The sequence below is a fragment of the Sturnira hondurensis genome, unplaced genomic scaffold (genome assembly GCF_014824575.4).
Source record: "Sturnira hondurensis isolate 20B ecotype Veracruz unplaced genomic scaffold, ASM1482457v3 Scaffold0019428, whole genome shotgun sequence".
Taxonomy (NCBI): Eukaryota; Metazoa; Chordata; class Mammalia; order Chiroptera; family Phyllostomidae; genus Sturnira; species Sturnira hondurensis.
Genome location: NW_028092059.1, coordinates 5,560,650 through 5,573,536, shown reverse-complemented (window position 1 = coordinate 5,573,536; position 12,887 = coordinate 5,560,650). Strand labels below are relative to the sequence as shown.

Sequence of the window (12,887 nt, the reverse complement as noted above, 5' to 3'; positions counted from 1 at the left end):
GCTTATGCATAAGCCAAACAAATGACAGCAATGATACAAGGAACAAGCAGGAGAAACAGAGTATTTTGTTGTTAGAAGGTCCTTGCACTATCCAAGAAGTGACATAGTGCTACTTGGAAGTGACCTTGGATTATCTGTAAATGTATAGTGGAAATTCTAAGACAACCGTTAAAAATTCTGTTAAATTTTTAAAGTGTAATTGATATGCTAAGAAGGACAGAAAATGAACAACAAAATACTTAATTAAAACCAAGGCAACAAATAGGTAACAGTAACAAACACGGTAGACAGAAATCCAACTATACCAATAACTGTTTTAAATATCACTGGTCTAAATACAGCAATTAAAAGAAACTGTTAGAATAAAAAAAAGACCCAATTCTTATTTGCCAATAACCCCACTTTAAATACAAAGCCACATATAGACTAAGAGGATGAAAAAAGTATACCCTAACACTTTAAAAAAAAAGGAGTAGCTATATTAATTTCACACAGAGCTGATTTCAGAGCATGGAAAGTTATCAGGGATAAAGAAGGGCATTATACAATGATGAAGGATCAATACTTCAAGTAGATATAACACAAACACCTACAAAGAAATACTGAGTTTTTTTTCATAATTGCTCCAAACTGGGATCAATCAGGCAAGATGTCCTTCAACAGGTGAATGAATAAACAAACTGTGGCATATCCATACAATGGAATATTATTCAATTATAAAAAGATGTCAACTGTGAAGCCACAAAAAGACACAGAAGAATCTTAAATGCATGCTGCTAAGTAAAAGAACCTAGTCTGTAAAACCTAAGTACTGCATAATTCCACCTATGTATATGACATTTCAGAAAAGGCAAAACTATGGAAACCACAAAAAGATAAAAAATAGCAAATGCCAGTGAGAAAATGGAGAAAAAGGAACCCCTGTGTGCTGATACTCATAGTGGATATAAATAAATGCATTATAGAACAAAGGAGTTCTCTCCTTGTATCCAAACTTCTCTTTCACCTCTCTATCCCAGACTGTCAAATGATTATTTTGCTTTTCCCCCAAATACCTGGCATTACCTTAATATTTAATATTTTCTGAGTTCAGGGGTTCCCCCTCCTTTCTGGGTTAGTAGCTATCCAGATAAAGGTCTACTATTTCAGCCCCCACTCACAGCTTTATACAAAGACAAGAAGGTCAGCCCAGTATTAAGAAAGAAGAGAGGAAAAGACTTAAAGCTACTGAATCTGAATGTAGATTGCCTTCAGTGCCAGGCCTTGCTCACTGTCCCTTTTATAATCCCTCTCTCTAATCACCATGACCTGGCATCCAGCTTCACCTGGAATGTGTTCTTTATAAATCAGATATAATCTGCTTTTTTACTTGTGATTCTGTTTTTCTACTATTTACTAAATGTTTGATGTCATTTCATGGGACTTGTACTCAATTTGACTTCTTAATATATATCCATTGAGTTTTAAAAGAAAATGATGTCCCTAGAATGCATCCTTTTCACCAAGAAGTTTAACTGTATAAAACAAAACAGTGCACCCTGGGTGGTGTAGCTCAGTGGATTGAGTGCAGGCCTGTGAATCAAACAACTACGGTTTGATTCCCAGTCAGGGCACATGCCTGAGCTGCAGGCCAGTTCTGGGCAGGGGATGCACGAGAGGCAACCATACATTGATATTTCTCTCCCTCTCTCCTTCCGTTCCCCTCTAAAAGTAAATAAATAATAATAATGAAAATCTTAAAAAAATAGAATAGAATAGAATCGAAAAAGAAAACAAAAGAATACAGAACTCTTCATTTGGGATGTTTTTCAACTCTTTCCAATCAAGACGTGTTTGTCTCACCAGGGACAAGGGTCAATTACCATCATATTTGTTTAATGAGAAAGCAAAGGACATTCCAAGGATAATGAAATTGAAGTTGGATGTTAAGCCAGCATCTATCTGTCTCACTCTTGCTGAAAGCCTAGTGGACTATTCAGGTCCACTTTATATTGAATAAATGGGATTTTTTTCCAGCACATACTGGTCTGCTTAATAAAAGTGAGAAGGAGCCAGCCTCAAGTGTACTGAGCTACACAGTAGAGTACACACACACAAGTACTTTCCCAGGGCTTAAGATCTTGGCCACAGATATAAAAGAACAGAATACAATTTCCTTTGCTAGAATTGCTTTCACTACCTAACAGATAAGAGGGTGCTACCCTACCTGTCCTTTCAGCCAAAAAGCAGTGAGATGGTCTACTAATTTGTGTTTGTGTGTGTAATGCAGTGAAGGGGAAGCGAAGCTTCCTACCAGTACAAGAAAAGTAGTGCTATCAAGAACTACCTAATTGAGTTAAAAACTAGACAAAAATTAACTTCAGAATACTTATGAAACACTATCTCCAGTTCCATCATGTTCTAAAATCCTGATACCTAATGTGAACTGTAAAAAATTATTAAATGAAAGGTCATGGGAGGTCAAGATATATAACTTAGTACAAAGTAAACAGAGTTATTTCCTTAAGAAGAAATGTTTGGATCCTAAACTTAATGAAGTTCTTAAACTCCAAACGGAATTAAAGAATTATAACATTTGTGTTGACTTACCCAAAGTAAATCTGCTGTAACTGTAGGTATAACATAAGTAAAATGAAGGTAGCATTTTCTACACACATAACACAAACAATTGATCAGTATGTAGTTAGCCTAAATGAGGAACAGTTTGAGCATCTTGGGTCTTCTATGTGCTTCCAAGATGCTTCCAACTTGGTAAGAATACCCCAGTGTATTATAATCAAGTTCCCTAGAATACAAAATGGGTGACTATGAAAAAATGGTACTAAAAGGGACAGGAAGGAACAAGGTTTCTCTCACGTCCCTACCAAAACTGGAGTCAGTCCACTCCCAGGTCCTTCTTGGCAGACACTTTTTGCCCTAAAATGACACTGTTGGTGAGTAACAGAACTTTTAAATTTCTAACTTGGATCCATACAGTGGGTCTCTCAATTTCACTGTACACACTAATAATTTTATTCTTATATTTGATTCTATACACAATTTTGAGTCCTACAGCCTGATGTCTGAAAAATGCCATGATGTGTATGTTTTTATCTTCAACCATCCATTCACTCATTTATTTATTCAGCAAATAATTACACACATAACCATATGCTAGGTACTATACTAGGAAGTGAAATTAAAAGAAAAAAGATCCCCTGCTCTCAATAAGCATTGTGTCTATTGAGGCAACAGAGGGCAACGACCACAACTGAAATGGTCATTGCCACACTGAAGGTGTGCACCTGACACAGGAGGACTTAAGGTAAACAGTGCCAAAGACTTAAAGGGATCAGGAAAAGGCTCCTCCAGGTGATCCGGGAGATGAGAGGTGGAGAACAGGTTATGCTTTAACAAGTGGAGCAGAAAAGTAAAAGGTTATGTGAGGGCATAAAGGCATGAGAAAATTAGGCGTAAGCCAGAGAGTTGTGAGTTGCAAGGAGCTCATTAGTATAGCTGAAAGTACGGAGAGTTATAGGAAGTGGAAGAAAAAAGTATATTGAGACTAAGGATTATGTGGTGAATGAGGTAGAGCTTCTGTTTCTTAGGCGCTTAAAGCCAAGAAGAGAAGGAAACAGCTCCCAACAGTTCATTTCAATAAGGTTGGTGTCATAGTAGAACACACAGGGAACTGTGGCAGGACAGGCACAAAGAAGGGTCTCAACATTACATGTACAAAAATAATAAAATTTTATCCTATATGTATCAGAGAGTGCTGAAAAAATTCTAAATGGGTAATAATTACAATAGTGGCAGTGTGGATAACAGACTGGAAGGCACAGAGACTACAGAAGAGAGACCAATAAAGAGGGTTCTGTCAAAGCCCAGGTAAGCAATATGATGGGCCTGAACGAGGCCACCCTACTGTGGAGATTTTGTGGTATCTCTTTCTAGCCAGGCAAATTGGGGATTCTTTCAAATCACTAAAAGAAGAAAAAATCCAAAGCAACATTATCTGAATTCTTTGTATTTAAGGGTTTAGAAAGAAGTTATATATATAAAAAACTTTTAAAAAAGGCTTCCTAGAAAATATTTTCAATTACACAAGATTAAGGTTTACTAGCGATAGCTTTAAAGCCAATAATAGGCATATAGGCAAGAAAATGAGGAATATCAATTTGATGAAAAAGTGATACACGTTGAAAATGAAAAGACATTATATAATATAAAACCATGAGAAACTTATAAATAAAGAAAAATTATATTCATAGTATGAAATTATATAGCATGTAGAATATATACACTGATAAACAAAAAGAAAGTTAAATTAATTTTCTATTATTTTTATTTCACTTTTTACAATAGAATAAAATGAAATTTTAAAAAATTAAAACAAGATTAATGTCTACTGTATCCAATGGGCCTGACCCAGGTAAGTTACACCCAATTTCCTGATTCTTGGTTTCTCAAAATGGTTTCTACAGATATTCCTGTTTCCTGGCTATACTGTTATTAAAAAAAAAATTGGATACTTTGGCTTGAGAGATCGTTAAAATTCCTATTGTGAACATCTAAATCCTTCCTGATACAAAGATAAGGCAAATTCAACAAGCTAAAAGAACTGAAAATTGAAGAACACAGAGGAAACCTACAACAAATACTTTTTTCATATGTGCTTCTCTTGAATGCTAGGGAGAAAAAAAAAGTCTCTTGAAAATGGTTGACACCTAACAGCCTTATGAAAACCACTTAAAAACAATTTAATCAGTCAACAAACATGCCATTTATTAAGCATCTATAAGCCATGCACTTTACTCTAAAGACACAAAGAGAAAATAAAAGAAAGTCTTCTGTTCTCAAGGAACTCACAGTCTAAAAGGAGAGAAAGAACGGCTGCAAATAACTGCAGTGATACATAGTGAGGCCTCTAACAGAGGTTATCCATGTACAGGGTACTCAGGTAAGCAAAGAGAGATAGAATGAGAAAAGTCTGGGTAAGCTTCAAATGGGAGTTAGGGAGTCTTAAATGAGCTTTAGGAAGGGGAATAAAACTTGAATATTGAATAGCAAGCACATGTAAGGAACTGTGAAATGTTAAAGTAGGCAAATGTGTATAATTTGTAGTTAGTCCCTATGGTCAGAGTCAAGGAAAGAGCAACAGGAAATGAGGTTAACAGAGCAGTCAGGGAATAAATCACAAAGTACCTTGTACTCAACACGGAGAACTGGCCATTACCGAGTTCTGTCAAATCTAAATGGTGATCAATTCATTATAAGATGCACTATGACTTTACAATAAGAAAAAGAAAACTTTGTGCTGGAGTCTATTAAGAAGTTTGACGAAATGTTCCTACATTAAGCTGCACTACCCAAACAGCAACAACTTCCGTGTGTGGTAAAAAAACAACTGCCCATGCAGAAAAGAAAAGCAAAGAACTTTGTATTTCTCCACTTGCCCTTAGGTAGACTGGGTGGGGGGCGGGAACTGGGCGGGAACCTCCCCAGAGAGTTGAACTCCAAGCAGGTCTGTAGTCTGAACTAAAGCTACCAGTGTAGTCCAAAAACAAGCAAGCAAAATATTTAAAATAGTCTCAGATTAGTAGTATCCTCAGATGTCCAGCAGAAACAAATGTAGATTCTCTTTAGAACTCAATCAGAACTTAATCTTGGAGAATAGCAATTTAAAATGCAATTTTAAAGATAAGAAACGAAAAAATGTGCATCTTAGAATCAATTAAAAAATAGATCTCACAAGATCTCACAGTCACAGTCTTATATCTGGAAACGTTTCAGAATTACTTGAGAAACTTAAAAAAAATTCTTATTACCAAGCTATATACCAGAGATGCTCAGACACGTAGGCCGAACGGAGCTCTGGAATTTCTATTGTAACAAATTACTCAAGGGGTGTGTGTGTTAGATACTATCAGACAAGACACTAGCATGTCTGTCAACTGAAAACTGCTACTGTAGACAATAAAGAACAATTGGATTTTAAACCAGAGCGACACATCAGGAAGACCACTCTGATACTGGTGGACTTTGTGTATTGACAGACTAGAAGAGCGCAAGGATACAAGATTGGGGTGGGGCGGGGGATAACATAATAGTTATGAGATTAAATTTAAGCAAGAGATGGCGATCACTTAAAATAGTAACAACGGAAAGAAACCTAAGAGAGTATCATGGAGGCAGAATTAGAATTTTATAGTAACTAGATGAAGGCAGGATCTAATTCTAAACAATTTCAGAACTCACACCTAATTGGCATTACAGCCATTAGGTTTTTAAAATAAATCTTATTTAGGCTTGGTAATCCACCAACTTGTAGCCACATAATAAAGTGTAAGTGCTATACAAAATCCTATGCTACATAAACATCAAGTGTTCCAAACACAACAAACACTCAAAATCTCCAAGTTCAGATATAAACAGAAGGATTTTATTCTTTAATGTTTTACATTTCTATTATCCGTGTATATAAATTGAAAAATTAAAATCTCTTTGGGCAAAAGAGAGAAAGGATTTTAAATTACAAACAGAAAATAATGAATTAGCAAACTTACGCTGAATATGAATGAACTGTTTTGGTTGTTTAAACTCTCCTTTGTACAAGCGATTGTAATAGTTGACGTTGCTCTCTGCCTCAGGAACTGGAATGACCATGCTCTCTTTTTTTTCTCTGAACACTTGCTGTGCTGAAATAGCTCGCTGTAAATGATGTTCCTGGAAAATGTAAAGTAAGCAACATAAGTTGTTTTAACAATATTACTTCAATGCAAAATTATATTTAAATTTCACTGTTTAATAATAGCAAAGTGCTTTAAGAATCAATTATAAATACTCCCTTTGCCGCAGACCTACAGAAACCATTGGTACCACTTTTCTTTAACACTTGTGTTCATGCTGGGATCACTTTATATGATTATAAGTTTAATAAGTAGAAAATTTAAAAACATACACATATTCACAAACTACAATTTAACATCTTAATTACAAGAAAATTAACCCCTTGTTTGCTAAAGTAACTGAGGTGTCTGCCACCAGTAACAAATTACAAATAAATATGCAAATACAGAAATAATTTTTATGACAGATTTTAAGTTCTTCTGCATTTATATACTTGAAACTTCAACAATACAAAATTCTGTATAACTCAAAGAAAGATGAAATGATGTGCAAGAGACAAAAGTTAAACAAAAATTCCTATATAATACACCCAGATTCTAAGAACTTTTCAATTACCTCCAACACTTACTGCCTACTTTTTTCTCCCTTGACCCACTGTGGATCATTCCCAACAAACCAGCTTTACCTTATGGGAAAAAAATTAGGTTATGTTACTCTCCAAGAGATCCTCTTCATATTCAGATTCAAGGTTAAAAATCATTTAGTGAATAAGGCCCTGGCTGGGTAGCTCAGCTGGTTAGAACCCTGGCCCATTATGCCAAGATTGTGGGTTCAGTCACAGGACGGGGCACATACAAGAAGCAACCAATGAACACATAAACCCAAAAAAGGTTTATCTTTGCCTTAGGAAAGCCCTGTGCATTGTTTCTGTGCTTGTAGGTTAACATACTTTTGAAATGCCCCTTTCAGACCTCTTCTAAAGGGTAATTTTTTAAAAATTTTATTTATTTATCTTTAGAGGGGAAGGGAAGGAAAGGAGAGAAATAGCAACGTATGGTTGCCTCTCTTGAGTCCCCTGCTGGGAACTGGCCTGCAACCTAGGCATGTGCCCTGACGGGGAATCGAACCGCGATCGTGTGGTTTGCAGGCCCACACTTAATCCACTGAGCTACACCAGCCAGGGCAAGGGTGAGGAATCTTAACTATCCTGTAATCCAATTCTCATTGTGTTTGTGTCCACCTTCATGTAATCTTCCTCACATTCCCTCCTTAATTTCAATGCATAAAAGAAGCTACAAAGCTGTTATTCTCTGCAGCATTTGAGATCTTGCTCCCTCGTAGATGTTGTCAGTTTGGCTCAAGTAAACTGATAAACATTCTCTACAGGTTTGGACTTTTCTTACATTGACACATACAGGGTGGGGCAAAAGTAGGTTTCTAATTGGGAGTATCTAAAACACAGCTTATTCTTGTATTATAATTTTAAAGTATTGTATTTTCTATACAAACAACTGTAAATCTACTTTTGTCCCACTCTGTATTCAGAGGTAATTTTCCTCTATGCTAGTTTGTTGAGTATTTGTTTTTTTTTTCATGAAAGAATGTTGAATATTGTTAATGCATTAATTGAAATGATCATATGGTTTTTGTCCCTGATTCTTTTATTATGGTCTTTTATTCTTTTATTATGATTCTTTTAATATACTGATAAATTTTTATTCTTGCATTCCAGGAATAAATCTCACTTCTCATGATATATATAGTCACTATATTATACTTTATAGTCCTAGAATTTTATTAATCTTATAACTGTATGTTTATAACTTTTGACCACTTTCACTCATTCCCTCCTCCCTCCACTCTCCTTTGTCTGATTTTGGTATTAGGATAATACTGGCCACATAAAACACGTTCCAAAATTTTCTGTTTTTCTTAATTTTTCTTGGAGAGTTTAAGGACTGGTGTTAATTGTTTTTATGTTGGTAGAATTCTCCAGTGAAGTCATTTGGTAGTGAGCTTTACTTTGCTGAGAGATATTTGATTACTGAATCAGTACCTTTAGTAGTTATAGGTTTGTTCAGATTTTGTATTTTCATGAGTTAGTCTTGATAGGTTGCATGTTTCTAGATATTTATGTTTTTCTAGATTATCCAATTCATTGGTAATTGTTTATAGTAGTGTCTTACTATTCTCTTTATTTCTCTGGCATTAGTTTTAATGTCTCTTTTATTTCAAATTTTTAGTATTTGCATCAACTCCTTAGTTCATGTAGCTGCAGGTCTGTCAATTCTGTTGATCTTTTCGAAACAACTTTTTGTCTCATTGATTTTTTCCCTATGTTTTAAAACAATACTTCATTTATTTCTGCTCTGATATTTATTCCCTTTGTTTTGCTAATTTGGGGTTTTGTTTGTCCTTTTTCTAGTTTATAAATCCTCTAGCAATACTTAAGTATTGCTTTTGCTTGAAACCCATGTTATGCTATATCTTTTATTTGTCTCAATATTTTCTAAATTCTCTCGTGAAGTGTGTTGTTCAATTTTCACATTCAGGAGTGGGAAAAGTAGGCTTCCAGTTGTATGTGAAAGTTTACTCTTAAAAAAATTTTTAAGGTTTTATTTATTAATTTTTAGAGAGAGGGGAATGGAGGAAGGGAGGAAGGAAGGAAGGAAGGGAGAGGGGAGGGAGGGAGGGAGGGAGGAAGAGAAAGAGAGAAACATCAACTGGTTGCCTCTCACGTGCCCCTAACTGGGGACCTGTCCTGCAACCCAGGTATGTGCCCTAATCAGGAATTGAACCAGTCTTTTCTGTTTGCAGGCCAACACTCAATCCATTGAGCTTCACCAGCCAAGGCAAAAACAGTTTATTCTTGTACTATTTATTAATTATTGCATTTTCCATACAGAGAAGTGTAAAACTACTTTTGTCCACCAGTGTATAATAAAGGCCATATATGAAAATGCCACAACTAATATATACAATGTTGAAAAACTAAAAGCTTTCCTTTCAAAATCAGGAACAAGGCAAGGATGCTTGCTTTTACCACTTCTATTCAACACAGTACTGTAAATACTAGTGCGAGCAATTACCAAGAAAAAATAAAAGGTATCCAAATTGGAAAGTAAAAAGTAAAATAATATCTGTCCACAAAGAACATGATGTTTTATGTAGAAAACCTTAAGATTTTATAAAAACCTATTAGAATAAGTAAACAAGTTCAACAAAGTTATAGGAAAGATCAACACACAAAAAATCAGCTCTTTCCATACACCAACAATGAGCAATCTATGAAGGGAATTAATAAAACAATCCCATTTACAACAGTATTGAAAAGAAAAAAATACTCAAATAATTTAACAAAGGAAGTAGTGATAGAGCTGTACATTAAAAACCACGAAACACTGCTAAAATTAAATAAGACATAAGTAAAAAGGAAAGACACCCGGTTTTCATGGACTGGAAGATATAGTTCCAAAAACATAATAAAGCAATCCCACTTCTGGATATACATTCAAAAAAGCTGAAAGCAGGATCTTGGAGAGAAATTTGCACTCCCATGTTCATTGCAGGTAGTCACAACAGCTAAGTGGTAAAAGCAACTCAAGAGTTTATGGACAGATGAATGGATAAACAAAATGTAGCACACTTATATATATGTAATGGAATATTATTCAGCCCTAAAAAGAAAGGAAATTCTGACACATGCTAGAGCATGGATAAACCTTGTGGACATTATGCTAAGTGAAATAAGCCAGCCACAAAAAGATCAGTACTACAAAATTTCATCTATATAAGGTCTAAAATACTCAAATTTTAGAACACAAAGTAAAATGTTGGTTGTTAGGGGTTGGAAGGAGGAGGAAAAGGGGAAGTTGTTCAATGGATAGAGTTTCAGTTTTCTAAGATAAAAAAAGACATGCCAGACATCTGCATAACACTGCATATATATAGTTAACACTACTGTACTGTACCCTTAAACATAGTTAAAATAGTGTATTTTAGGTAATGTATTTTTTGTAAGGGAAAAAAAAGCCTCATCAAGTACCTGGCAAAAGTAACCCAGAGCAACCTACTCTGACATATATTTGAATGAAACTATTTCAAAAATAATTCAAAAAATCCTCATAGCCTCCAAACAACAGTAACAGTAATATTAATTACTATAATAACTTCGAAGGCCAAAATAATCAGATTACACTAGACTTTAGAAGCAATATATAATAAAAACATCAATGAAGCAGCACTTTTAGGAACTTTAGTGAATGAGAAGTGTGAACTAAGGACTTTTCATCCAGCTAAGCTGTCCTTTGAGTATCAAGGATAAAGAAAAACTCAGAGAATCCTGTAAGAGACTTTTGAGTAATCTATTAGAATAGCACTGTTCAACAGAAACATAAGCCACAAATGAGAACCATATATTCAAATTATCTAATAGACATACTTACCAAAGTAAAAAGATAAAATTAACTTTAATAACATTATATTTAACCCAATATATACATTTAAAATGTTGTCATTTCAACATGTAATCAATTTTAAAACTGTACAGGGGTATTTTATGTTTTTTATTCTATACCGAGTCTACAAAATCTAGTATGTTTTTTACATGTAAGAACATCTCAGTTCAGACGGGCCATAATTCAAGCGCTCAACAGCTACAAATGACTAGTGGCTACATTGAATAGTGCAGTCCATCTTCACATTGGTTTCCTACAATCAAGAAGAAACTGGAACCCTAGCCAATGTGGCTCAGTTGCTTGGGTGTCATCTTGCAAACCAAAAGGTCGCTGGTTCGATTCCTGGTCAGGGTACATGCCTAGGTTGCGGGTTTGGTCCTGGTTGAGGAGTGTTTTACCAAGTACAAAAAGGCAACCAATCGATGTTTCTCTCTCACATCAATGTTTCTCTTCTTTCTCCCTCCCTTCCCCTTTCTCTACAAAAAAAACCCTCTCTCTCTTCCTCCTTTCCTCCCTTCCTCAAAATAATCTCTAAATACAATGACAAAATGTCCCCAGGTGAGGAAAATAAAGGAAGAAAGGAAGGGAGGGAGAGAGGAAGGTAGGTAGGCAGGCTGAAAAAATTTAGCAAAACTGTGTATACACACACACACACACACACACATCGAAGACAGTGAAAAGGCTGGAAGACTAATGTTCCAACACCTGCACACTGAAGTGAAAATAATGCATCTAAAAATGTGAAATTGAAATAAAAAACCTTCTTAAATACCAAATGCAATCTTTTTAGAAAATAGATCAAAAATAAAAATAAAAATAAAGACAAAGAAACACAGCCAATATAACAAAATTTAAAAAAATTAAATACTATGAAAGAGCTAAAAATTTCAGTCATATCAATAAATATAAATGAACTTTACTCATCTATGAAAACAAGATTTTTAACTTGTTTCATAACTCAAGAAACATAAGCTATATACAACACACACAGACAACAGTTCAGAAAGAATAAAATTAAAGGCACAGATGAAAGTTTATCATGTAATGAAAGACAATAAGAACAAGTAGAACTTAATATCAGACAAGCAGAATTCAAGCCAAAGAGCAATAAGCATGACCTAAATAAAAACCACAAATCACAACCAAGATTTTCATTACCGACATATCATTTATGAATATCTGTACAACAAATAACTCAGCAAGCATTTTTATGAAGCAAAGCTATAGGATATGCAAGGACTATTCGATAAGACACACTAATAATCAGTAACTTGAACACATCACTCAGCATAAGGCAAACAAGTGGACAAAGAACAGGCAAGGAAGGACCTGTGCAACTTATTAAGGGTCAAACTTTATACCCAATGACCCTTTTTCTCAAGTACCAATGAAACTTTCTCAAAACTGATCATATATTAGTTAAAAATTATGAGAAGATATTATAAATGGAATGGAAGATATAAGGAGGAAATGGAAAATTCTGACCATATATGTAGCTTTTGTATAATTTTGAATTTTAGAACCAAGTTAATGTTTCATGTACTCTAAAAATTATTAAAATCAATGAGGATGTGGAGAACCCAAAATAGAATACAAAGAGAAACAAATAGAAACCTCAGGTATTAGAAATGAATATTCTGACACCTACAATGAAGAGATGGGAAAGAAAGGAATTTCCTTTGGAAAATGATGATGTGAGAGTCATCTGTAAAAACTTCAAAGGACTGCTGTGATGATTATACAAGTTAATAACATGTTCAGAATAGCCCATTGCGCACTATAAGGTATAAATGTTTCTTGTTTTATTAGATGTATAAAAAT

General features: G+C 34.6%; 1 protein-coding gene across 3 annotated transcripts in view; it reads right to left on the bottom strand.

Moving 5' to 3' along the window:
- EPC2 (enhancer of polycomb 2) overlaps nt 1-12,887 on the bottom strand; it is a 117,484-nt gene that overhangs the window by 63,426 nt on the left and 41,171 nt on the right. For all 3 annotated transcript variants that reach the window (XM_037027780.1, XM_037027781.1, XM_037027782.1), the window contains exon 2: nt 6,546-6,705. In XM_037027780.1, the coding sequence (XP_036883675.1) occupies nt 6,546-6,705 (160 nt within the window). The remainder of the gene's footprint in view (nt 1-6,545; nt 6,706-12,887) is intronic.